The sequence below is a fragment of the Musca domestica genome, unplaced genomic scaffold, assembly GCF_030504385.1.
Source record: "Musca domestica strain aabys unplaced genomic scaffold, Musca_domestica.polishedcontigs.V.1.1 42, whole genome shotgun sequence".
Lineage (NCBI taxonomy): Eukaryota > Metazoa > Arthropoda > Insecta > Diptera > Muscidae > Musca > Musca domestica.
Genome location: NW_026712329.1, coordinates 6,534,179 through 6,560,990, shown reverse-complemented (window position 1 = coordinate 6,560,990; position 26,812 = coordinate 6,534,179). Strand labels below are relative to the sequence as shown.

Genomic DNA, 26,812 nt, shown 5'->3' with positions numbered 1-26,812 from the left:
ATAAACATTTTTCTATTATTCTATCAGAAAGAGAAATACTTAATAATATACAGGGTAAGATAAAAAAACTGCAACAAAGTAAGAAGCCATAATTTTTATATATATTTTTATACCCTCCACCATACTATGGAGGATATATTAATTTTGTCATTCCGTTTGTAACTCCTCGAAATACTCATGTCAGACCCAACAAAGTATATATATTCTTGATCAGCGTAAAATTCTAAGACGATTTAGCCATGTCCGTCTGTCAGTCTGTTGTAATCACGCTATCTTTCGAACAAATTGAGATAGAAGGCTAAAATTTTGCACACATGTATATTTTGCCAGTAGGCAGGTTAAGTTCGTAAATGGGCCATGTAGGTCCACGTTTTCATATAGCCCCCATATAACGGTACCTCCCGATATTCGGTATTTTAATGATTTTAGCGACATTATTCACCGGAATTGTTTCAAACTTGGCATTTGAAGTTCGTAATGGATACTACATCTTAAGTCAAAAAATGAGCCATGTAGGTCCACATCTTCGTATAGCCCCCATATACCGTACCCCCCGATATTCGGGATTTTGATGATTTAAGCGACATTATTTACCGGAATTGATTCAAATTTCTCATGCGAAGTTCGGAATGGATACTTCATCCCATGCCAGAAAATTTTCCACGTCTTCGTATAGCCCCCATTTAACGGTAGCTCCTATATTCGGTATTTTGATGATTTTAGCTACATTATAAACAAATTTTTCTTCAAGTTTCGCATTTAAATATTGTAATAACTTATGGCAAAAGTTGCCTATGCAGAACTTAACAGAATTCAACAGAATTTTCAAGGGGTTTTATTTATTTTTTTTTTTTTTGGAAATTGCCAAATTTGTACCAAATGGTGGAGGGTATTAAAAGTTCGGCCCGGCCGAACTTACAGCTTTTTTACTTGTTTTTTTGCAAATTTTGTTAAATGAAAGCAAAAAATGTCGGATATAGCATCAAATGTTAGAATAAGTTTAGATTTGTTCGAATTGGTCACCTTTGATACGAATTATGACCTTCAAACGGCCAATGAAACCGCCACATGCTGCCCTAATATTGCTCTGCGGTATTTTTGCCCATTCCTGGCGAGCTTGAGGTGATCGACACTTTGGTATTTTTTTTTTTGCTTTCCAAAATACTCCAGACACAATAGTCCAACGGATTGGTATCTGGATATTTTGTTGGCCATTGTCGCTGGAAAGAAGCGAGGAACTCATTTTGTAACCATTCTTGGGTGGCGCGTGCTGAGTGCGATGGTGTTTTAGAAATGACACCAGTCTGAAGTTGATTGCAGTTTTTTCAATTCACCCTGTACAAAACCTTGAAAGGCTAAACATTTGGCACGATATATGAAGTGTTGATTAAAAATTTTTTGTTAAAAACAACAAATTGTGCATTTTGAGTACTAACTAGAAAAAAGACAGTTAAGTTCGGCGGGGCCTAACGGTTCCTACCCTCCACCATTGGGGAAAAATTATTTTGGTTATATTTTCTATTTTTATACCCTCCACCATACATAGTATGGAGGGTATATTATGTTCGAAATAATCATTTTAGACCCAACATAGCATATATATTCTTGATCAGCGTAAAATTCTGAGACGATATAACCTTGTCCGTCCGTCTGTCCGTCTGTTTTAATCACGCTACAGTCTAAACGAATTAAGATAGGAAGCTGAAATTTTGCACAGATCTCTCTTTTGTCTGCAGGCAGGTCAAGTTCGAAGATGGGCTATATCAGTTCACGATATCGTATAGCCACCATATAACAGTACCCTCCGATATTCGGTATTTTGAAGATGTTAGCCACATTTTTCAATGGAATTGTCTGAAAATTCACACAAGTAGTTCCTTGTAGTAGTTCCAAATAGTTCCTTTACCCCCTGAGAGAGAATTGTCTATATAGGTCCACGATATCGTATATCCCCCATATAATGGTACCCCCGATATTCGGTATTTTGATATCTTTACCTACATTTTTCAACGGAATTGTCTGAAAATCCACACAAGGAGTTCCTTGTGGGTGCACTATATCTCAGCAGAGAATTATCTAAATAGGTACACCATATCGTATATCCCCCGATATTCGGTATTTTGATGATTTTACCCACATTTGTCAACGGAATTGTCTGAAAATCCACACAAGGAGTTCCTTGTGGGTACTTTATACCTCGGAAGAGAATTATCTATATAGGTCCACGATATCGTATAGCCCCCATATAACGGTACCTTCGATATTCGGTATTTTGATGATTTTAGCCACATTTTTCAACTTTTTCCAATGGTATTATCTGAAAATCCACACAAGGAGTTCCTTGTGAGTACTTTACACCCAGACATAGATTTGTCTTAATAGGTCCACAATATCATATATACCCCCATATATCGGCACCTTCCTATATTAGATATTGTAAAGATTTAAAATATTTATTTTTTTTTGAAAATTTTCTAAATCGTTCCAAATGGTGGAGGGTATTCAAAGTTCGGCCCGACCGAACTTACTGCTTTTTTACTTGTTCATTTTTCTTAAGATATTTTCTAAATTTTTCGTAAGATATCCATTTAAAATGGCAAATTTGAAAAATATAATCTAAATAGATCCATCATTGCTAGATGATTATTGTTTATTAAAACTACCGTAAAATGTTTCAAGAAACACATCGAAATACCAATATGCTGGCTTTGTTAGGAACAAAACCATTGAAATATCTGACTAAACTCATAAAAATGTTGGCTATGGAGACGGTACCATTATATAGAGATGAGGTAATACTTGGCTAGGGTAAAAAAATTCCATACAAATTTTGACCAAAATCATGAAAAAACCGAATATCTGGTGGTAATTTTATATCGGAGCTATATGCAATTGTAGACCTATTTACACAATTTTTCGTCAGTTTAACAAGTGCGTATTACGAACTTAACACATTGCATTCCAGTCAAATCTATTTAAAAGTGTGGCTTCAATCATTAAAAAATACTGAATATCGGGGGGTATCGTTAAATGATATAGTGAACCCATATAGCCCATCTTCGGATTTTACCTACCTGCAGGCCAAAGACTGATCTGTGCAAAATTGACGGACATTGATAAATCGTCTTAGGTTTTTACGCTTATCAAAATTTTGAAACTTTTATAACCTACAAATCATCATTATTCCAATGAGTTAACTAAATGGCAATCTTTCAAAATCCATATATCAGAAGCTGTCAATCATGCTACGACTACGACGACAGAAGTAAAAGAGCAGGACTTAAATAAATGTCTTATCTTAAGTTAATAACTTAATCTTTCTCGGCAAGTTAAAACATCTCATTTCATTATCTGCTTTTTTGTCCTCGACTTTCCTTTTCTAAATGATCGTTTGTTTATTCATTATTTTTATTTCTAAATCTAATTTTAGTAATTAACTTCTTTTTGTCTTACTCAAATCCTTTATTCATATATTTATAATTTATTTCAATTTCTTTTTTATTGTTATTTATTTAAAAAATATCAATTATATGTCTTTAGTCTCAATGTTTAATGCCATAAAGAAGTGAACGAGAATATCCTTATCCAATTTTCTTCTTTTTCTTTCGTTGCATTTCTGTTTTTGTTCTCTAAGCTCTACTTAAAGCCAACCAGATATCATGCGGCCGGTAACAGTCGACTTGCCACGATCACCACCGGCAGCAGCACTACTCTGACCCACTTTAATATTTGTTTTGGGTTTCTTATCATCAGGTTTCTTTTCGTCTGGTTTCTTGTCGTCGGCTTTTTTGTCGTCCGGTTTCTTGTCATCCGGTTTCTTATCATCGGGTTTTTTATCATCGGCTTTCTTTTCGTCAGGCTTTTTCTCGTCGGGTTTTTTGCCATCTGCCGGCTTATCGCCGGGACCACCAGCAGCTTTGGTTGCAGCACCAGCGGCAGCCTTGGCAGCATCACCGGCTGGAGACTTAGCATTGGCATCTGGTTTACCGGGTGCAGCGGGGGCGGCAGCTTTATTGGCAGCTTCAGCTCCAGCTGGTGGTTTTGCGGCATCTGTTTTGGCAGCTTCATCTTTTTTGGCAGCCGCTGCTGGAGGTTTATTAGTTTCACCGGGCTTAGCAACAGCAGGCTTGGCGGCTGCAGAAGCATCCGGTTTAGCAGCCGGTGCAGGACCATCGGGTGGCTTAGGTGCTCCGGGTTTGGCATCACCTGGCTTTGGTTTATCGCCGGTGGCCGCTGCTGGGGGTTTACCATCTTCTTTGGGTTTGCCGTCTTCTTTGCGAGTCTGTGTGGAGTAATCACAAAATAAATTATAAAAATGTAATAATATATTTATCTTTAAAAGGGAAAAAATGCAATATATGGATTCGAATATTTTTTTACTATTATCCACCAAGTTGACTTTCTAAACTGGATTAGGTTATCCCCCAACGGGGATCAGTTTTTTTCCGACGAGGGTAAATTCATCCGATTATAGCGGATGTTGTTTTATCCTAGTATTTTTTATTATGGTTCTTTTTTATTCACAAAACTGGATAATTCGATCCACCAATCAATCAAAGTAATAATTTAATACATCGATGTAGATAATTCTATTGACCAACCATAAAAGTTCTTTCCACCAATGTAGATCATTTTACTCCTACCACCAACCCGGATAATTTTATCCACAAATATGGACAATTTTATCCATAAATGCAAATAATTGTGAACAGTAAAGTGGATAAATTCTTCACGCAGCCTATAAAAGTTTATCCACCTACGTGGATAATGGATAATTTTATCCACTACCATGGATAATTTTATCCACCACCGTAGATAATTTTATGCATCACCGACGGTGTGACCAGATCTAAAATAGTGTTGCAGCTAAAACAGCATAAAAATAATGTTAAAAAATGCCAAACAAAAAAAATTAAAATGCCAAAAAATAATGCTAAATATAAATACGTTTTAAACCCTGCAACACTATGTGTTGGGGGTATTATAAGTTTGATTAGACCAAAAAATATGTTACACTTCGAAATTTTGGCTTTCCACATAGGAAAGTATATATTGATCTTCCAATCTCGCTAAGCTGAGCCGAACTACCTATCTTAATTTGCAATCACGTTACAGGTCACAATTATGAACCAATAGACGCGGAATTTAGCATGGGGCTAGAGCTTAGGACTGGGAAGAAGCTTTCCATCGGATAATATCGAGCGTGTGAAATTGACCATAAGTTTTGTTTAAAAAAAAAACAATTTTTCTATTAAACTGCGAATATTTTTAATCACTGGGAAATTACAAATACACGAAAAGATAAATTCTGACCGTTACGTAAATGTTGATAGAGAAGATATCGGATAAATATAGCGATATATATTTGCTAAAATGCTGATATTTTCATTTTGACTTACAATATTGAATTTTACATTTTGCTCTTTACTCCTTACAACACTATATATATTGAGAACATTATATACAGGGCACATTTATGGTCCGATCCTCACGAAATGTAGGATGGAGGGTGAGGTAATGTCAGAATAAAAGCTTGATGTTTTTGGAGATGATCGCAAAATATTCAGGGGACCTAAAATTGAAATTTTTCTGACACGTCATAATTATCGTCCGATCCATAAAAAATTTAAAGGGGGAGTTCGGTATCGGCCCTGCCAAGCATTTTGGATGGTCATCGGATAACAGTTAGCGGATAAAATGAGCCCCAATTTTTGTGGGAAAAAATACCAAAATGTCTATTCCACCGAAATGCTGAAAGTGAATTCCAGGCGAATTAAGAAATATACGAATGGCGCACTTCGGATTTTTTTTTACAACAATTCATATAGAGAAACCTTAATTTACAAATATTGTTCTGAATAGCCACCAGCATGACTCTCTTTTCTTAAGCTTTACTATAGGGCAAATTCTATAAGAATATGCATTACTTCGGTCCAAACCATGAAATTTTTTAGAGATGACAGGTTTTTGAAAAAATAATTTGGATCCAGATCCATGAAGGTTATTCCGAAGGAGGACCAATAAGGTCCATCATCTGTTTTTAAATTTAATATGATGTTATTAAAATGTATTAAGTCCTGCTACTTGAAAATTAGAGACCGAATGATGATTAGAATGAGATCGTTTGTAATCTTAAAACCTTCGCAACCTTTATTTAACCTAATGTAAAGATGTGACTTCACAGTGTATAATATTCTATTTCTAATTTCTGCTTTTATAAGGTTCATGCCACTGAAAACTCTTCCAACTTCTGCGCTACTAAAAGGTAAAACTAGACAATTCATAACAAAAGAAGAAAATTCCTTGAACGGGTTTTCGTTTAAAACACTTTTAATTTGTTATACAATAAAAAAATCGTTGAGTCTATGTTTGCCCATTCATATGTAATTAGCTTTTGCAGTTGCTTTTCTAAAATAGTAATTTCGTTCAAAATGTTCATGTAATTTAATTGTTTAGGTTTAAGAAAAATTGGATTTATAAAAAGGACTAAAATATAAGAAAATTTTTTGACCAAAAAAAAGCTAAAAAATGCTAAACTAATAATTTCATAAAGCTAAGAAGAATGCTAAATGAAAATTTTGCTGCAAAAATGCTAAAATGGTCACACTGATCACCGTGAAAAACTTTATCACCCGACCGACAATTTTATCTCCTAATTTGGATAGTTTTATTCACCAACCCCAAATATAATATCCACCAGCGAACGAAAATAACCTATTGGAAACGTTTACAATCGGTTCGTTTTGTATTTCCTCGTAGTACGAAACGAAACAAAACCGATATTAAGATAACGGCACTTGTTTATTTTTTTTACTGTTTGTGTAGAAACAAAAGCAGAACATAAATGTACATTGCTGGATGACGCAACATTGGAAACGAAACAGTACAATACTCATTGCAGACGTTTGCCTGTATATTAACTCATTACAAATAATGTACAAACTAATTCAACGTTAAAATTATTCATTTTTATATCCTCCACCATAGTATGGAGGGTATATTAAGTTTGTCATTCCCTTTGTAACACCTCGAAATATACATTTTAGACCCAACAAAGTATAAATATTCTTGATCAGCATAAAATTCTATGTCGATTTAGCAATGTTCGTCCGTTTGTGGAAATCACTCTAGCTTCCGAACGAAATTAAGTTAGTTAATAAAAATTTACTCAAATACGTATTATGTATGCAGGACTTGGTATTGAAAATGGGCCAAGTAGGCTTACGTCTTCGTATAGCCCCCATATAACGGTACCTTCAGATATTCGGTATTTTGATGATTTTTGCGACATTATTTACCTGAATTATTTCAAATTTGGTATTTGAAGTTCGTAATGGATGCTACAGCCTGTGGCAGAAGATTGTCTGTGCAGGTCTACATTTTACGACCCCTATGGTACCTCCCTATATTCGGTATTTTGATTATGTTAGCTACATTATAAGCAGATTTTTTTCAAGTTTCGCATTTGAATATTGTAATAGCTTATGACAAAAGTTACCTATGCAGGTCCATGTCGTCGTATAGACCCTAATGTAACAGCTACATTCGGTATTGTTAAGATTTTAACGGTTTTTTTTTTTGAGAATTGCTAATTTGTTCCAAATGGTGGAGGGTATTCAAAGTTTGGCCCGGCTAATTTACAGCTTTTTTACTCCTTATGCATTTATTTGCTCATCATTAAATCTAAAAAGTACAAAACACAAAGTTAAGAATAACAACTCTTAATGTACCGGTCATCATTTGCATAACAAACGTTGGTAAACGCGATTCGTATACGATACAACTCGGCAACTCATAACCGAAGTACATTAAGGTTTTGCTTGGAGTACAAAACGATTGAAAATTTTTAAAAGTTTGTGTCTTCGTGAGAGGGATATGTTAATAGTTTCGTTTGTTTTCGTACGCTGGTGTCAACAAAAGTGGATAACTTTTTCCACAAAAAAATCTGTGAATTCTATAAAACTTCCTTACCTGTACTCTCTTTATGGTCTTCCTTGTATCATTGCCGGCGGCGGCTGCTGCAGGTTCTGGTTCAGGCGGAGCTGTTTGTTCATCATGTTCCATCTTCTTTTTCATGAATTTAACGTAGGCTACACGTGTTGCTCTTGTCACATCACCCAGCTCTGGTTTATAAGCTATAGGAAGAGAATAACGACAGGTCACATTATATTAAATTCTTAATATGATGGAGTTATAATATTGGCATACCAAGCAATTGATTTTGATCCATTCTCAAGCCCTCATTGGCATCGTCGATAATGCGACGTCTCAAGCTGCGCTGTGAATGACGCTGCAACGATGAGCTTTTGCTGCCAATGGGATTTGAGCTCATTGTATTTTTGCGAGCAATTTCATTCCAATCTTTTTCACTGCAAATACAGAGAGAGAGAGAAGAATTTTTTAAATAAAAATGAGCACGTTAATTGATATTCTGTAGAAAGAGGGAGAGAGGGGGGACAACATATGTTGCATTTCTCTTACTCTGAAAATTCTTACCCCTTTTGTGACTTCTTTTTACCCATGACATTGGCCAATGAAGAGAATATATCGCCACCACCCTCCGCAGCCATTTCCTCCTTTAGAATTTCAACAAAACCAATTTGGAAATCTTTGAGAATACGTCTTTCCAAAACTTTGCCCTTTTTGGTTCCAGCTGTAACCGAAAACAGTAAATATTTGATTAACAAAATTTCCAATTTCTCACTTTCCGTTAATTAGAACAAGGCCACACGAATGCACTGGCAGTACATCTATGTTTTTTGTCAGTGCGTGTGTCTGTGTGTGTTTCGTATTGTGTGTCATACTCACCTGCTGCTGCTGCTGTTTTCTTTTCAATATCCGGTACATTATAGTTGTTATTCTGGAAAATCTCCAATAATTCGAAACGCAACGAACTGATGTCCTGACGCACTTCAATGATGTCATCTTCGGTAATACCGAAATCATCACGGCGCCTTTGTTCGGCAGTGACATAACGTCGTATTAAGAGTTTCATTACCTTTTCATGGAGAGCCAATGCCTTTTCCATTGATTTACGCTGTGTGAAATATAAAGAAGAGGGGAGAGGTAAGAGCTAAGTCAGATGATAAATTGAAAAAAAGCAAGCAGCAATCATCCCAAACTCCCCCCTTCTCTCACAAAATACCGCAAATGCAAAATTTGCATTCATTTGAACATTTTCATCTGAGATAGTGTTTTCCCATTTTTATCTATGACGTCTGTCAATGTTTTCTTTGTCACAGCTTCATAGAGCCGTGTTGGGTTGCTTTATTACGAATAATGTCCTCAATTTATTATCGTTAATCCCTTTAAAACAATTTGCAAACAATTTTAGTTCCGTTGGCCCAGTGTTGTTTTGATGCTCACAGCACTCAATCACAGCAGCTCAAAATGTTTATTATTTATTTGCCGTTTGCGTTGAAGCAAGACTAGCCAACATTTTTGTATCCTTAAGCAAAGATATTACCAGCCATCAAAAAGGGACGTGTGTATGGGGTTCCATAAATGGACAAAGCAACAACCATTTGAAAATACAATTAAAAAAAATAATTTTCTTCAATTTTAAGAGCATATTTCTTATAAAAAAAACCTATAAAATTTTAACATGTATTTACATCGTCCAAAGGGCATGAACACAATTTTGAGAATTACGTATATAATTTTTAAGAAATTGGATATTGTCATAAATATCCTGTATAGTCCTTGTAGTCTTTGTATATCGTGGACCTATTATGCTAGTTGTTTGCAAGAAAATAATATAACAAGTATCCTTTATGACATTTTTTTCAAGGATATTGTAGATTTTTTATGCCCTCCACCATACTTAGTATGGAGGGTATATTAAATTCGTCATTCCGTTTGTAACTCATCGAAATAATCATTTAAGACATAACAAATTATATATTTTCTTAATTAGCGTAAAATTATAAGACGATTTAGCCCTCTCCATCCGCCACATTTTCCAATATAATTGTCTAAAACAACGAGTTCTTTCTGAGTAATTTACCGTATGGAGGAGAATTGTCTATATAAGTCTACTTTATCATAGCTCCCTTAAAATGGTACCCCCGATATTCGGCATTTTTAGGATTGTTGCCAAATTTTTCAATAAAATTGTCTGAAAATCCACATAAGGATTTGCTGCTGAGTACTTCATCCCCTGGAGATTATTGTCTATATAGGACAATGCTATCGTGTAGCCCCCATACAACGGTACCTCCCTATATTCGGCATTTTGATGATTTTAGCAACATTTTTGAATAGAATTATCTAAAAATCCATACTAGAAGTTGTTTCCAAGCACTTTATTCCCCCGAACAGAAATATCTATATAGGTTCAAGTTATCGTATAGCCCACATACAACGGTACACAAATTCGTTCCAAATGGTAGAGGCTATTCGAAGTTCGGCCCGCCCGAACTTACTGTTTTTTTACTTGTTTTACTTAACGTTACTATGTATCTTTTTTTTGGAATGATAAGTCTTTCCAACGACATATCATAACCTGTATTTATAATTTTTCCTAACGGCAAAGCAACACTTGGACTTGTGTTTTTCCCAAATACTATGTCAAATCTAGAAACAATAATATCACCTTTTTCAGGGGTATATCCAAAATTATTCCCAAATTTGAGTTCTTTGTCAGCAGCTAAATAAAAATACTCTAAAGGGATTCTTATTGATGAATTTTCAAGGACTTATGATAAACGGCTTCATTGATTGATTGCCAAGATTGATTTTTTTGCCAAGAAAACACAATACTTTTGTTAATATCACTATGCGACAAAGTTAATTTTTTATAATTACAGGAAAAATCTAGTACATTGTATACATAAAATAGGTAACACGTGTTGAAAGTTTACACCGTAAACTAGCTTAAAAGTTCCACTCTCTGCCACATTTCTTGAAATTTAAAGATTCCTTGGAATCTTTGCATATATTGTATACAACACGAAATAACATTTCAGGATATTTGGAGTTGATATAGGGGTGTCCGTCCGTCCGACTGGCAGGCTGGTGCGCATGATAACTCTCGAAGGGAATATGAGGTTTGATTTCAACCAAGTTTGGTTCGAAGACGGGAAACATTCAAATTTATATATTATGTGTTTGTGGGTTTTACTGTTAATACAACATGTTTCCTTTCTTAGTTTGATGGGAAGGTGTCAAAGGAAGAAATATTCAACATCAATCATTGAGACTCACAAAAAAGAAAATAAGTTTGTATTTTTAACAAGTAAGCAAAGGCTATTGTCGAGCACTCAGATTATTAAAAGGCAAAAAGAAGCCCTGTCAGCCTAAAATATGTTACCACAAGACGTTGATACGGAAACCTGGTTGACTTCATTCTAGGCAATGAATATCCATGTAACTCCATCTTGGTATTCCGATTTTTCAACATATACTCTGCATACCGCACGTGGCGACATTTTAGAAACCAGTGACCCACATTAGGAAGGGGAGAAGATCCCAACTGAACATCAACAGATTTGTTAAATTGTTCTACAACATTAGGGTGATATGAAATGCCTTACAATATCTAAAAGGTCAAAAAATTTTCAAGACATTCCCCCTCAAACGCCTTTTAAAAATCTGAGCATTTCTAAATTTGTATTACAACATTTGGATGTCATTTCTAAAAGGGCATCAAATGGCACCTATAAGATATTTCATGGCATTCCTCCTTAGACACCTTTTTTAAATCTGATTAAAAATGTATTCACAAGAAAAATCATCTTGACAAAACTTACCATAAAACTCTTCGACCGTTTGCGTGACACCTTACCGAATGCCTTCTTCAAGAGCTTCACCGAGGGCATCATATTGAACGGTGGTGGTACAGTGCCACCATCTTCAAAATAGCTCATCCATAGTTGGGAACGAGCGAATTTCCATTCAACATCAGCACGTTCCGAAATGATTTGGTATGAATTGGACATCATGGCAATCAACATGTTGAGCAAGACAATAATATTGATTACGGAATATGAACCGAACATGAGTAGGGCCCAAAAACGGGTGAAGCTTTTAATGCCAGCCAAATCGAACGACACCAAGTCGACCAAACCGAAAGAAGCCCAAAACAGAGACTGGGATGTTTCAAAGAGACTGAAATGAAATAAATTAGTTAAAATTCTATTCCTGGATTTTTGATGGGCTTCATCCTTACTTTGAGAAACGTCTCCATATGGTACAAGCTTTTTCTTGATCATCAAAGTCGGCCACATCTGGATGAAGATGATAACATTTGTGTTGTTCCAATTCGGCATAGTACCACAACAACTGATTGAGACCGCAGCCAAAAGCGAACAGGACCAAGGTATAGATGAAGAAGAACTTTATGATGTCGATAATCATGCGACCCAACGATACTTGCAGTGGTCCCAAATGTGGATTTATGGAGAATATGTGAACCAGCTTGAGATAGGAAAATACCATGCCGGCGGCAAAGGCACCTTCGGACAAAAGCATAGGATCAAATGGATGCCAATGTTCTCGTGGAAAATAGGGATCTATATTACGATACCAAAGATCACGCTGTAGAAGACAAAAAAGCAGGTAAATATAGAAAAATCGTTGAGTCTCTTATTCAACAACCTACATGAACCACAATCCAGGCTGTGACACGACAAAGAATCCAGGTTACATAAAACATATTCGATATAAAATCCACAATGTTCCAAAGATCTTGAATATACTCGAAAATACCATCCGAATAAAGTGATTTCAATTCGCCAAATATTAAACCTAGCAAAATATGGAAAGAATAAAAAATATGATAGAAACATCAAAAAGAAAAATATACCAAAACAAGTAAGTGAAAGCTATAGTCATGCGGGGCCGACCATGTGATACCCTACAACACTACACTATGTTGGAAGCTCCCTAATTCTAAATCCATTTTGGAAAATTTCGCTTTTGAAATATTGTCACGGAACACTGCCCAGATATTACTCTTAGCATTTAGACCAGGGACATTTGCCCAATATTTACGCACTCCGTCGTGCTAAACATAATCCAATGGTCATCCAAAATGCTATAACTCTCTTCTCCTGCAAAATTCCGTGTCGATTGGCCTCAATTGTGTGATCAGGAATTTTTTTTCTGTTTTTGAGTCATTTGAATCCCTACATATTTTGCGATCATCTCCAAAAGCAAGAGACCCTCTGTATCTCTAAATTTAAACGCATCTATATGATTTGCTTGTCTACGATATTTGGCTATATTCGTCAACCAAATCAGCATACAAAAGCCAGAAGTTCGCCTTTTGTGTATTTTTTGGATTTCGCCTGTAAGTCATTTTCAGCGTTTCGGTAGAATGGAAATGTTGGTATTTTTTTCACACAAAAGTAGTGGTCCATTTCATGTTTTTTTTCCTATGGTTATTTGCTAAAGTCGGGCGGGGCCGATTTTATGATACCCTACACCACTTTGCTAATTTAGTTGAGCTCCACTTAATAATTAAAAGTTTTTTTTTTATGGGAGAATTCAATCATACACGCTATGATTATAATTATAATTTAAAATTCAAAGGACTAAATATGCCGAAGAATTTGTATCTTTTAAATTCGGACTTATATTGATATATATGGTAACTATATCCAAATCTGAACCGATCTCGATAAAATTTGGCAAAGATATTTCTGAGCTGTATTTGATATATTTCCCTGAATATCGTTGTTACGGAGTGCATATTACGGCTGTAGGTAACAAATACAACAAATCGGATGAACAATATATATGGGAGCTATAGCTATATCTGAACCGATCATCACCAAATTTGGAATACTACCTTCTAGGTCGTATGTGCCAAATTCCATCCCATTTGGGCAAATATTAGACGTTTGGTGCACAATAAAAGGTAAATCGGACGAAGTTATATATGGGAGCTATATCCAAATCTAAACCGACATCGATAAAATTTAGCAAAGGTATTTCTGAGCTGCATTTGATATATTTCCCCAAATATTGTTGTTACAGAGTGTATATTACGGCTGCGGAGGACAAAAATAACAAATTGGGTGAACAATATATATGGGAGCTATAGCTATATCTGAACCGATTTCGATCAAATTTAGCATACTTATTTTCAGGCCTAATGCGCAAAATTCCATACTATTCGGGCTGATATTACACGTTTGGTGCCCAATAAAAGGCAAATCGGACGAAGATATATATAGGAGCTATATCTAAATGTTTACCGATTACCTCCAATTAGTTCGTCCTTGGGCCAAACAAATATTGTTTGCAAAATTTCATCTCAATCGGATAATAAATGTGACCTGCATTTTGTTCACAAGAATACATGGACAGACGGACGGACTGACATGCATAAATCAACTCAGAAAGTGATTCTTTGCAGATCATCAAAAGGAACTAAGGGTCTATCTCGTTTCCTTTTGCCTGTTACAAACAAATGCACAAAAACATAATACCCTGACCACCTTGTGGTGTAGGGTATAAAAAATGTAAAAGTTTTTACTACTACAGCCTATTTTTCGTTTATGATATCGAAAAATATCAAATTGCAGGTTCTGGGACAGAGCAATTATTATTTATATTTTCTTTTCCATACATCTTTTTCTATGTTTCAGCCTTAGCTTTATAGTTATTTTAGCGACTTTATTAATCGTTCTCTGTCACTCACTCGTATTTATGAATACTTTTTCCTTAGTTGTTTACATGCTTTGGTTGGTTTGTATATGTTTATTGGAACATATATGCGTAGTTCCTATTTCGTTAGAATATTGCAGAATATCCTGTATTCGGATTCTAGAAACGTCCATGTTTAGATGAGGAAATATAAATACGAGTGAGAAGGCAGTCAGTCCAAACCAACATTATCATTACTCACCACCATATCATGCACAAAAAAGTCGTTTTTTATAGATTTTAATACTCACTGCTTATGTACATAATAATACCCAATTCAATGGGACCGGGTAGGGAACCACGTTCGTGTTTTCGCCAATCCTCCAACATCGCCAACATCCAGGGAAAAGCAATCAATTCGAACATTATCTGGACGATACGTAAAGAAGCGGCGCCCAATAGCACTAAAAACAAAATTATAATGTAACTCCAATTATTTCGAAGAGATCTTCTCCATGAAGACTCACTCAAAAAGACCATATACGAACAAGAGTGTGATATGAATTTTACAAATGGTTTCTTCATAAATTTGCCAGCATCAGAGTCCGGTGACATCAAATAATTCATACTGTTGATGGGAAACATGCAACCCAGTTTTAGCACCTCCATAATTTGCTGTGACGCCTGTTTACGACGGAAGCCGGGTAGACCTTCATACCAAATGGCAGCAAGCAGCTGTTGTACGTTGGGATGGGCAACAAACTGGATATTTTGTCGATAATAAAATAAAATAAAAAATAAAATAAAACGTTTAAAGAATAATTGAAATCTATTTAAACAATATTCCTCAAATCATTAACGAACACATTTAAATACTACTAGAGCAGCACATTTTTAATTTAATATTTTAGAGGGACCTTAATATTTGATAAGATTAGTATTCATATAATACCCTTCTATCGACTCCCTTTCTCACATTGACTATAACGAGACTCCTTGATGTATTGCTATTTACGTTTATAAACCAGTAAGGACTCAATTCGGTCATAAGTGCCAAATTCCATCCCATTTGTACAAATATTAGACGTTTGGTGCCCAATAAAAGGTAAATCGGACGAAGTTATATATGGAAGCTGTATCCAAATCTGAACCGATCAAAGGTGTTTCTGAGCAGTATTTAATATATTTCCCCAAATATTGTTGTTACAGAGTGCATATTACGGCTGCCGAGGACAAAAATAACAAATCGGTTGAACAATATATATATGGAAGCTATAGCTATATCTGAACCGATTTTGGCATACTTATTTGCAGGGCTAATTTGGTTGTATGTGCAAAATTACATACTATTCGGGCTGATATTACACGTTTGGTGCACAATAAAAGGCAAATCGTTCGAGGATATATATGGGAGCTATATCTAAATTTTGACCGATTATCTCCAATTTCAATAGAGTTCGTCCTTGGCCCAAACATATGATTTGTGCATCGGGCAATAAATACAAACTGTACTTTGTTTACAAAAATTCATGGACAGACGGCATAAATCGACTCAGCATGTGATTCTATGCAGATCATCAAAAGGAACTATGGGTCTATCTCGTTTCCTTTTGCCTGTTACAAACAAATGCACAAATAGCCACCTCATCCACATGTTGAATCCTAGTTAAAGATCGCAATTATATAGACTTCTTGCTATCCCATATAGACTGCCAGCTTTCTTTTTTCAAATATTCTTCATGTACTCACCGTTTTTTGTTTGAAACGAATTGCCAACTTTAATCTCTCCAATGTTTGCCTCTTTCCAGGAAACCAGATTTCATTCGATGGTTCGTGATTGAAATTTAACATAACTTCCAGTTCCGTAGATGTTCGCACATGATCTAGCAGAGACGTTACAAACTCTTGAACACCTTGTCGCATCTCCTGAAGAGTGATGAAAGCAATTTGGATTAAATCATGGAAGTAAACATATTTTTGTATTTGAAACGGAGTTTCGTAAACGAAATAATGAATAACGAAATCAAATTGAAATATTAACGAAATATTTAAATCTCAAAGGTAGTCCAGATTAATAGCCTGTTGACAGAACTTTTGTTTAAGGCAGCAGTCAAGTTTTTATTTCAGTTCAATTACTTTTTTCGTCCAGGAATACCTTTTATTACGTATTGCTCTGCTGTAAAAAAAATTGTTTTTGTTTCCAAAAAGATTTTTTTTTTTGTTTCCAAAAAGAAAATGTTTTAATTTTTTAGAAATGATTGCGCCCGTTGGTTTTCTCTGTGCCGTCTAGTTGCCCGGGCATAATCCACATTGCAATTATGGTGATTATTAGCCTGTTTACAGAACTTTTATTTAAGGCAGACAAGCAATTGCTATCCAGACAATCAAGTTTTTATTTCAGTTCATATATTTTTTCATCTGGGAGTAAAAGCTCATTTCACCTATTGCTCTATTGTCAAATTTTTTTTTTTAAATTTTCTATTTTTTTAAAAATTATTGCTTCCGCTGGTTTTGGAGGTGCCGTGTTGGTGTCCGGACAAAATCCCGTTGCTATTATGGGGACTATGTTCGGTTTGTTTTTGGTCATAACCGCTTCCAAAACGGACACACAAAAAAAATTAATTTTAGAAATTTTTAAATCACGGTAGCCGGTGCGGGACATACTCAGAGGACAAAATCTCGAGCAACGGCCAAAGGCTGTCTAGCCATACCCAGAGTAGAATATCTTAATTTTTTGGCACACCCAATCGTTTTGGGCATACCCATTATTATGGGGATTATGTCCGCAACTCTCTGGGGATTGCGACCGAACCACTACAATGGAATGGGGATTATGTCCAACAAAAAAAAAAAAAAAAAAAAAAAAAAAACAAAAGCTAATAACCCCCATAATAATGGGTAACCCCCATAACTCCCATAACAATGGGTATGTCCGCACAACGCGAACACAAGTTTACTACATTTAATATTTTTGTAGCGGCCATACTTCCCACTTTATTATGGGGATTACGACATATATTCAATGGGGACTATGACCGCGGGAATTATGTCCGGACGTCGGTTTTGAATTTCTCATTTAAATAAAAGTCTAAATGAGGGTAGCGGAAATATCAACCTAATCCGCCAAAGGTTAGGTGATGCCACAAACCTCGAAATATTTTTTCTAGACCTCATGATATTACATATTTATCTTCCTATCTCGCCGAGCTGGGTCTATTTACCTATGTGTAGTCCGTCAGTCCATTTTAATTTGTGATCACGCTACAGCTCACAATTATAACGCAAACCTCACGAAATTTTGCTTTGAGTCAGGGATAGGATCAGAGTAGAAATCTTTAGGGCTTGAAATGGACCAACAAGTTTTTGTAGTCTCTCAGGTCATAATTATATGCCAATTGGCGCATAATTTAGAACGGCGAAGAAGCGCATCTGTTGTGATCGACGCAGCACATCGGTTAAAATGGACCATACCTTTTTTGTGAACTATTCATTTTCAAACACAATATTTTGCTTTATTTAAATTTTGCGAATGAACAATTGATATTTTTGGATTGTCTACTTTGGCACTTCGTTTTGTTTGTGTTGGAGTTAGGTGAACTAAGATTTGCCTATAGAAAAAAGCTCTTCTTGTTTAGTTACGTATGGAAATCAAAAATTCTATTTGTCTGTTTGCTGAAAGGGCTATAAGAATAAGCATTTATAATTGGAACAATTTTCAATTCATTGATGAGAGAGTAGTTTTAGTTCAGGAGATTTTCAACTGAAAAATACATTTGTAATTCATTCATTCATTCATTCGAAGTTCCTCGCAATTCATTTCATATTCCGATGACTCATTCAAAATTCAGAAATTATTCAAAATTACGTTACAAAAATGACATTGTCATTTGATATTTGGAATTTTAAAATCGGAATTTCCATCTGAAATTCAGAAAATCATTTTAAATTCCAGAATTTGTTTTTGATATTCATATATATAGATATTTCATTAGAAATTTGGTTTTCTTCAATCGAAATTCAGAACATAATTTATTTTTCAAATATGCCGACATTAATAGTCAAAAAGCTCCAGCTATGACCGCTGTTTTGTGTTAAAGCACTTAAATGGTCTATTGCATACGATTTTACTCCATAAAATGTAAATCTAAAAACAGGCACAAAGACTTGAAAAATACATCCATGTGAAGAAAAACAGAAACGTAGACACAATGTTTATATCCTCTGTATATTTATTATTAATTTTTATATCCTCTGAAAGACTTCTTAATACATTTTGATTTTTCGATAATTATTTAAAGTGGATTTTATATTTTAAATATTATGAACTATAATTTCAGAATCTTCCAGAATTTAAATGAAATTTTGTGAATTTCAACTGAAAATTTTAAATTCCAATTGGCGTGTCTTGAATTTGAAATGAAAATTTTTAAGCTTAGAACAGTTACAGAGGGCTTAAAAAACATATCCGTGTGAAGAAAACCAGCAATATAGACACACTGTTGTATCGTTTCCTCTGATAATTTTCTCCATACACCTTGTTAAGTCGAGATTTACTTAAAATTGGTTTGAATATTATGAATTATAATTTTAGAATCTTTCAGAATTTTAATGACATTTTTTTGAATTCCAACTGAAAAGTTTGAATTCCAATTAGAGTGTCCTATAATTTTCAGAGTTTCAAATGGAATTTCTAAGCTTTAATTAGCTCATTCATAGTTCTCAATGACAATTTTAGCCCTAAACACATAGGATCAAATCTATGCAATAAGTGAAAAATATTGATTTTTTTCGATTCGTTAAGTACTGCTTTGTTATTGTCGTGATTGGAAAGTCATCACTGCGGGATAAAAATGTATTTTAAATTATTTACCCCATATTCAGCACGAAATTCCGATTCCATAGTTTGTAGACGTTTCAACTCCCAAGCCAATTCGAATGCTGTCAGGACAGGATCACGTGAGCTGAGGGCAATCAAAGAGCTGGCCGATAGAGCACGATAGGCATTATACGTGATTGTGAGTGGCGCAAAGAGTCGGTTTCCTGTGATGTAACGCACTCATCACAGCCGCATCTGTAACGAAATGGGGGCACGAAAAGCAAAATAAGAATTCATTTTCGTGTCTTCAACAAAATATTTAAGTTGCCAAGAAACACTTTTAGGCATAATAAAAAATGCAACGATAGAAAACAGTCTCTGGTTATTCTTGGTCCAGCTAATAAATCCAATTTGCATCCATAAGGCGGCCATTACACTGCGGCGAATGTCGAAAATGTATTTTAGCTTGAAACATATTTTTATTTTTTTCACTTAGGCTAATGGCCATTAGGTGGTTCCGCTTCAACCCCCAAGCTTTTTATGTTAGTTTTTTTTTTTGGTCTTGCCTTTACAAACCGAAAGGGAAGAAGTTACATATCTGACCACATAAAATGTAAGCATGCGATGTAATGGTGACAGGAAAAACCCCCAAATGAAACATATGTTGAAAAGATGTAATGATTTTTTTTTCACGCAATAGATAATCAAATTTTATCGAAATATTGTCAAAACTGACCTACAAATTGTAATGAAGTAATGGATTTTGAAATTCTATGGATGTAAAGCAGCTTATTTAAGAATTAAAGAAAAGTCGAAGACGAACGTAAAATATTTAAGAAAATTTTCCTAAGGATGTGAATTCTGGTGAGTATATTGTTTAATAAATTTGGATTTCTTATTATAAATGTTAAAAAGAATATTATGAAAAAAAATTGTGATTTCCTCAGGATTTTTTTTTTTTTTTTTTGAATATTTTGGAAGGGTCCTGATTTTTTCAGAATAAAGAATGTAATATTTTTAATAACGTTTTTAAAGGAAGTAAATATTTTTTAAAAGAATATTTTAAATTTCATAGTAACTGCATTTTTTGAAAATTACATTTGAAGTCAGAAAAAACTAAAGAAGCGACTTGATCGAACATATTGCAATATTCTATTCGGCAAATATTAAACCAGTAAAGAAGGTCTTAAAGTCGAGCGGGCCGACTTTATGATACCCTACACCACTTTACTAATTTAGTAGAGCTGCGCATAACAATAAAAAGTTTTTATGGGAGAATTCAATCATACACGCTATGATTATAATTTAAAGTTTGAAATCGGATAAAAATATATATGGGAGCTAGATCCAAATCTGAACCGATCTCGATAAAATTTGGCAAAGATATTTCTGAGCTGTATTTGATATATTTCCCTGAATATCGTTGTTACGGAGTGCATATTACTACTGTGGGTTACAAATATGACGAATCGGATGAACAGTATATATGGGAGCTATAGCTATATCTGAACCGATCTTCACCAAATTTGACGTACTAGCTTCTAGACTCAATTCGGTCGTAAATGCCAAATTTCATCCAATATTTGGTGCACAATCAAAGGTAAATTGGACGAAGTTATGTATGGGAGCTATATCCAAATCTGAACCGATCTCGATAAAATTTAGAATACTTATTTTCAGGTCCAATCTGATCATACGTGCAAAATTCCATACTATTCGGACTGATATTACACCTTTTTTTTGCACAATAAAAGGCAAATCGGACGAAAATATATATGGGAGCTGTATCTAAATTTTTACCGATTATCTCCAATTTCAATAGGGTTCTTGGGTCCTTGGGCCAAACAAATGATTTGTGCAAAATTTCATCAGGGTAGAGCAATAAATGCGAACTGTACTTTGTTTACAAAAATACATGGACAGACGGACGGACGGACATGCATAAATCGACTCAGAATGTGATTCTATGCAGATCATCAAAAGGAACTATGGGTCTATCTCGTTTCCTTTTGCCTGTTACAAACAAATGAACAAAGACATAATACCCTGACCACCTTGTGTAGTTGTAGGGTATATTAATGAGCTCGAGGTAAAGCCATTGAAATTCCAAAAAGTGCAACAACTTACACCACAACATAAAGGAAGTAGACTGAAATTAAGCCTTTTCAGTCTATTCAGTTGCTTCGCTTGGCTGAAAGTGGTGAACTGCCGAATTTCGTTTTCTCCGACGAGAAAACATTCGTTGTCCACCAGTTTGTAAACAAACAAAATGATCGTGTTTAATTGTCAAAGAGGTCCGCTGAAAATGTGCACCTTCGGTTGGCCACCAGAACTCAAGCGCCGACCATGGTGATGGAGTGGGCCGCCATAACAGCCGATGGTCGCTCTCCGCTCGTATTAATCGACCGTGGCATCAAAATAAATACCAAATAATATTGCGAAAATGTTCTGGAGTGTGTATTCAAGCGTCGAGTACGAAAACATTTTTGCCACAAACCTTGGACATTCCAACAGGACTCAGCACCATCACACTCTGCACCCGCCACCCAAGAATGTGACAATATGAGGTTCCTCGCTTCATTTCCAGCACACAATGGTCACCGAAGTCTCCGGATACTAATCCGTTGGACTTTTGTGTCTGTAGTATTTTGAAAAGCAAGGTTAGCACTAAAAAATACCAAAGTGTCGATCACCTCAAGCATGCGCTTCGGCGGGAATGGGCCAAAATATCGCAGAGCAACATTCGGGCAGTGTGTCACGGGCCGCTTGAATGTCATAATTCGTGCCAAAGGTGACCATTTCGAAACAACTAAACTTTGTCTAAAATTTGATGCTATTTCCGACATATTTTGCTTTCATAAAATTAAAAAATAAAAATTGTGACGTTTGACTTTGTTACAATTTTTTATCTCACCCGTATAATATATAACGCTGAGCAAAACCAAAAATAATTACGGGGAGAATCCAGTAGAATAAGAAACTAAAAGCTAAAAGAGCTAAAGCTAAAAAAAGAAAGCAAGTATATCGGCGTTTTGAAAATTTAATTCACAAAGTAAGCTTAATAGAGGGGACAAGTTTCCCCCTCTCAACTGTATAAGGGCTTTAAAAACATACGGTCTGAGAATCCAAAACTCCTTTGAGGTATTATTCTAAAAACGAGTACTATCAAGACCCTTTGACATTATAGAATATTTTTGGTTTGTTTCAATATAATAGTTCTGTCTTTAGCATCATCGTCCGAAAGCATGCTTTGTTGCAGATTTTTGCACAAACTCAAACAAAGTACGGCTTTAACCCTATATGCCTCTATATATGAATTGATGGCGTTTGGGTAAGATTTGACTCTTTACGTTTGAAGGTTTAAAGTTTTGACCAAAACATTCCTCCAATTTTTATCAATTTATATTTTATTTTTTTAAAATATTTTCAAAAGACAAAATATTTTTTGAATTGAGTTTTTTTAATACAATTTTTGAAGAACGTTGATTTTTTTTCTTGATAATAATTTTCTAATGATGTAGAATTTTAAGAATATAGTTTTAAGGACCTTTTAAGTATATTTTACGATGGCATGGTATATATTTGAAGAACATGAAATTTTTTAATATCTTTTTCGAAGGACGTGGATTTTTTTATATACCCTACAACACTATTATGCACCCTATTATAGTTATAGGTATTATAAGTTTGATTGGGCCAAAAATTATGAAACACCTCGAAATATTGGTTTCCCACATAGGAAGGTATACATGGATCTTCATATCTCGCCGAGCTGAGTAGATCTAGCTATGTATGTCCGTCTGTCTATGTTAATTTTTAATCAAGCTACAGGTCGCAATTATGGGCCAATCCTTACGAAATTAAAAATGGAGTGGGGTTATGGTTAAAATAGAAGCCTGTTGTGAAAGCCTATTGAAGAAATGGACCAAAAACAGAAAAATTTCCACAGTTATCAGTTGATAACGATAATAATCGACGCGGAATTTTGTATGGAGTTAGAGTTTTGGGCTGGGTCAAAAAATATGAAAATTTCCAATAAACCGCGAATATCTTTAATCCCGGCTAAATTACAAATACATTAAAAGTTCTCTTCCGACCATTACAGTGATGCTGATAGCCAAGAAATTGGATACATATTAAAATAGGTACAATATATATGTAAAAGAAATAGATCTTAGTTATTCTGCTTATATGTCAAGAACCGCTGGAGTGATTTTCACAATTCTCAGCAATTCGAAATTTTTGTCAAACTTTTTATCGCATGCGATTTTTTTGATTTGACTTAAAAATTTGAATTGTATATTTTATAATTTTTTTTTTTTTTTGTTGAGGGCATTACATACATTTCGCAATTATCGTCCGATCCTCACGAAATTTTGCAAAGGGGGAGGGTTAGGGTCAGAATTAAAGCCTGTTGTTTTTGAATTTAAATGGACCAAAATAATAACATTTTCCAGATACGGAATTTTGCTTGAAAAGAGAATTAAGGCAGGGAAGAAGTCTAGCATTTTGGATGACCATTGCATTATATTTAGCTGTAAAATGGAACACAACTTCCGTGTGAAATTGTTTTGAATACCTAGCAACACTACAGACTGAGTAGGGCGGACAAAAATCTTAGGGCAACATTTGGGCAGGGCTCTGTGACATTATTTCAAAAACGAATCTTCAAAATGGATTTGGACATTAGGGGGCTTCCAACATGGTCGGCAACATACGACTATAACCTTTGCTTACTTGTTTAAAAATATATTTAAATATTTTTAGAAGGACATTTACTAAAATATTTTTCGAAGGACACACAATGTTTTGTCAATGCTTCTCAATGGAAGTGATTTTTTTTAATATTTCTCCAAAAACTGTTTTTGAGAATACTTTTAATTAGAAATAGAGTTTTTCGGCAATGGGTTCTAAGAAAGACGTGGGTTTTTTCTATACTTTATTTAAGAACGTGGATTTTTTGCAAATAGTTTGAAAATATAACGATTTTTATACCCTACAACACTATGTGTTGGGGGTATTATAAGTTTGATTGGGCCAAAAATTATGTAACACCACGAAATATTGATTTCCCACATACGAAAGTATATATGGATCTTCCTATCTCGCCGAGCTGAGTCGATCTAGCTATGTATGTCCGTCCGTCCGTCTGTCCATGTTAAATTGTAATCACTCTACAGGTCGCAATTATGGCCCGATCTTCACGAAATTTAGAATGGAGGTGGGGCTAGGGTCAGAATAGAACCCTATTTCTTTTGGAGATGATCGTCAAATGTTTAGGGGTTGAAATGGACCAAATACTGAAAAATGTCGGATTTTGCAGTAGCGGAATTTCGCATGTAGCTAGAGTTTAGGGTGGGGAAGAAGCCTACCAATTTGGGTGGTCATCGGATAATATTTAGCGGGTAAAATAGGTTTGATGAAAAAATTCAAAATTTTTCATTAAACCGCGAATATTTTAAATCCCGGCGAAATCACAAAGCCATGACAAAGTTACTTCTGATCTTTTCATTGATGTTAACATCCAACAAAGCGTATATATAGCAAAATATGTGCGATACATATGTCTATCAAAGAAGATATGCTTGAAAGATCTCATATATGTCGAGAACGACTGAACTGATTTCGACAGTTCTCATTAATTCAGAATGGCCTCTTGGCAGGAAAGGAAACACGTCTAAAAATCGCATACAAATATCTCTCTAAAGATGAAAATATTGATTTTGTAATATTTTCTCATATTTTTTCTATTTTCTCATATTTTTGGCATATTTTCATTTTGAATTAAACATTTGGTAATATTTCTACAGCTAACAAAACTAAGTAGTTAGGATATCAGGATATCATTTACAGATCGCATTTATGGCCCGATCCTTACGAAATTTTGCATGGGGATAAGATGAGGGTCAGAATAGAAGCCTACTCTTTTTGGTGATGATCGCCATATATTTAGGGGTTGAAATGGACCAAAAAGCGAACAAGGATTCGCCGCTACAGACGACATTTACAAGAAGGACTGCAGGAGCACATCCTTCCTTTGGATAGAAACGTCAGCATAGCCGAGGTAGACGCATTTGTAGATGGCCTAAGCTCCGTTTTCAGATCGGCCATAGAAAGCAACGTGCCAACTCAGGAAGTCAGAAATTCCTTCCTTGGAGATCTCCCACCCAACATCCAAAGATTCATCACCGAGCGGAAAAGGTTACGGGGAATATTAAGACGCACTGCAGATCCTGATCGCCACCCAATCCTCAAGGCCGACATAAGGAACCTAAGCATAATAATCAAGCAACTGATTATTATCCACGAGAAAGAACGCTTCAAGGGCTACTTGGAAAGCATCGAGGTGAACTCGAAAACATACGGGAAGGTCAAAAGAGCCGCTGGCCTGGCATTCCGGCAACCAATAAAGGGAATTATAGACAATAACGGTGTAATTACCTCGGATAATACACAAAAAGCTGAGATCCTGGCAGACTACATACAGGATAACCATCAATCCGAGGGAACAATAGACTATTCCCTCCGCAACATGGTCAACACAGCAGCGGAAGAAATTAGAAACCACTCGCCCTCTGTTGAATTCAGCAATGAATTCAAAGCAAATGGGTCCATCTATAACACACACCGATGGGAAGAAAATGGATTCGTTGATCCAGACATGGTCGGATCAACTATAGCAAGAAGGGCACCGAAGAAGTCTTGTGGCATCGCCCTCTGTTGAATTCAGCAATGAATTCAAAGCAAATGGGTCCATCTATAACACACACCGATGGGAAGAAAATGGATTCGTTGATCCAGACATGGTCGGATCAACTATAGCAAGAAGGGCACCGAAGAAGTCTTGTGGCATCGATAAGGTCCCTGATATTGCTGTAAAAAAGGCTGGTGAAGCCATCATTCTTTTTCTCACCATATTGTTTAACCACTGCCTCAACATTGGCTATTTCCCAATAGCCTGGAAAGAGGCTTTAGTGGTACCAATTCCTAAGCCCGGAACAGACGCAACCCTAAGGGGGAGCTACAGACCGATTTCCCTGCTATCGCCCTTTGGGAAGCTTCTTGAATACTTCCTTCTGCGCCGAATCAACAGGATCATCGAGGAGAAGAGGATATTAAAGGACTGCCAATTCGGATATAGAGCAAAGCACTCCACAACCCATGCCCTAGCAGCCTTTACAACATACGTCACGGACGGTTTCAAGACCAAAATGGGAACAATTGCAATTGGTCTGGACTTCACCAAAGCCTTTGATACGGTATGGCAACATGGCATTTTATACAAAATGCAATCGTTTGGATTCGATGGACAAACCTGTCGCATGGTAGCAAGCTTTCTCCAGGATCGAGTCTTTCGGGTCAGAGTTGATGACAAACTGTCTGAACAACGACTGGTAAAAGCAG

General features: G+C 35.5%; 1 protein-coding gene across 1 annotated transcript in view; it reads right to left on the bottom strand.

The window, feature by feature from the left end:
* Positions 1-3,458: 3,458 nt before the first annotated feature.
* Positions 3,459-26,812, bottom strand: part of LOC101890597 (transient receptor potential protein) — a 45,643-nt gene continuing 22,289 nt past the window's right edge. Inside the window, 13 exon segments of the mRNA XM_059127036.1 lie at positions 3,459-4,282; positions 7,972-8,135; positions 8,209-8,369; positions 8,497-8,653; positions 8,809-9,037; positions 11,751-12,108; positions 12,170-12,537; positions 12,602-12,747; positions 14,904-15,056; positions 15,120-15,354; positions 16,342-16,518; positions 19,463-19,599; positions 19,602-19,663. Coding sequence (XP_058983019.1) covers positions 3,641-4,282; positions 7,972-8,135; positions 8,209-8,369; positions 8,497-8,653; positions 8,809-9,037; positions 11,751-12,108; positions 12,170-12,537; positions 12,602-12,747; positions 14,904-15,056; positions 15,120-15,354; positions 16,342-16,518; positions 19,463-19,599; positions 19,602-19,663 — 2,989 coding nt within the window. The 3' untranslated portion in view covers positions 3,459-3,640.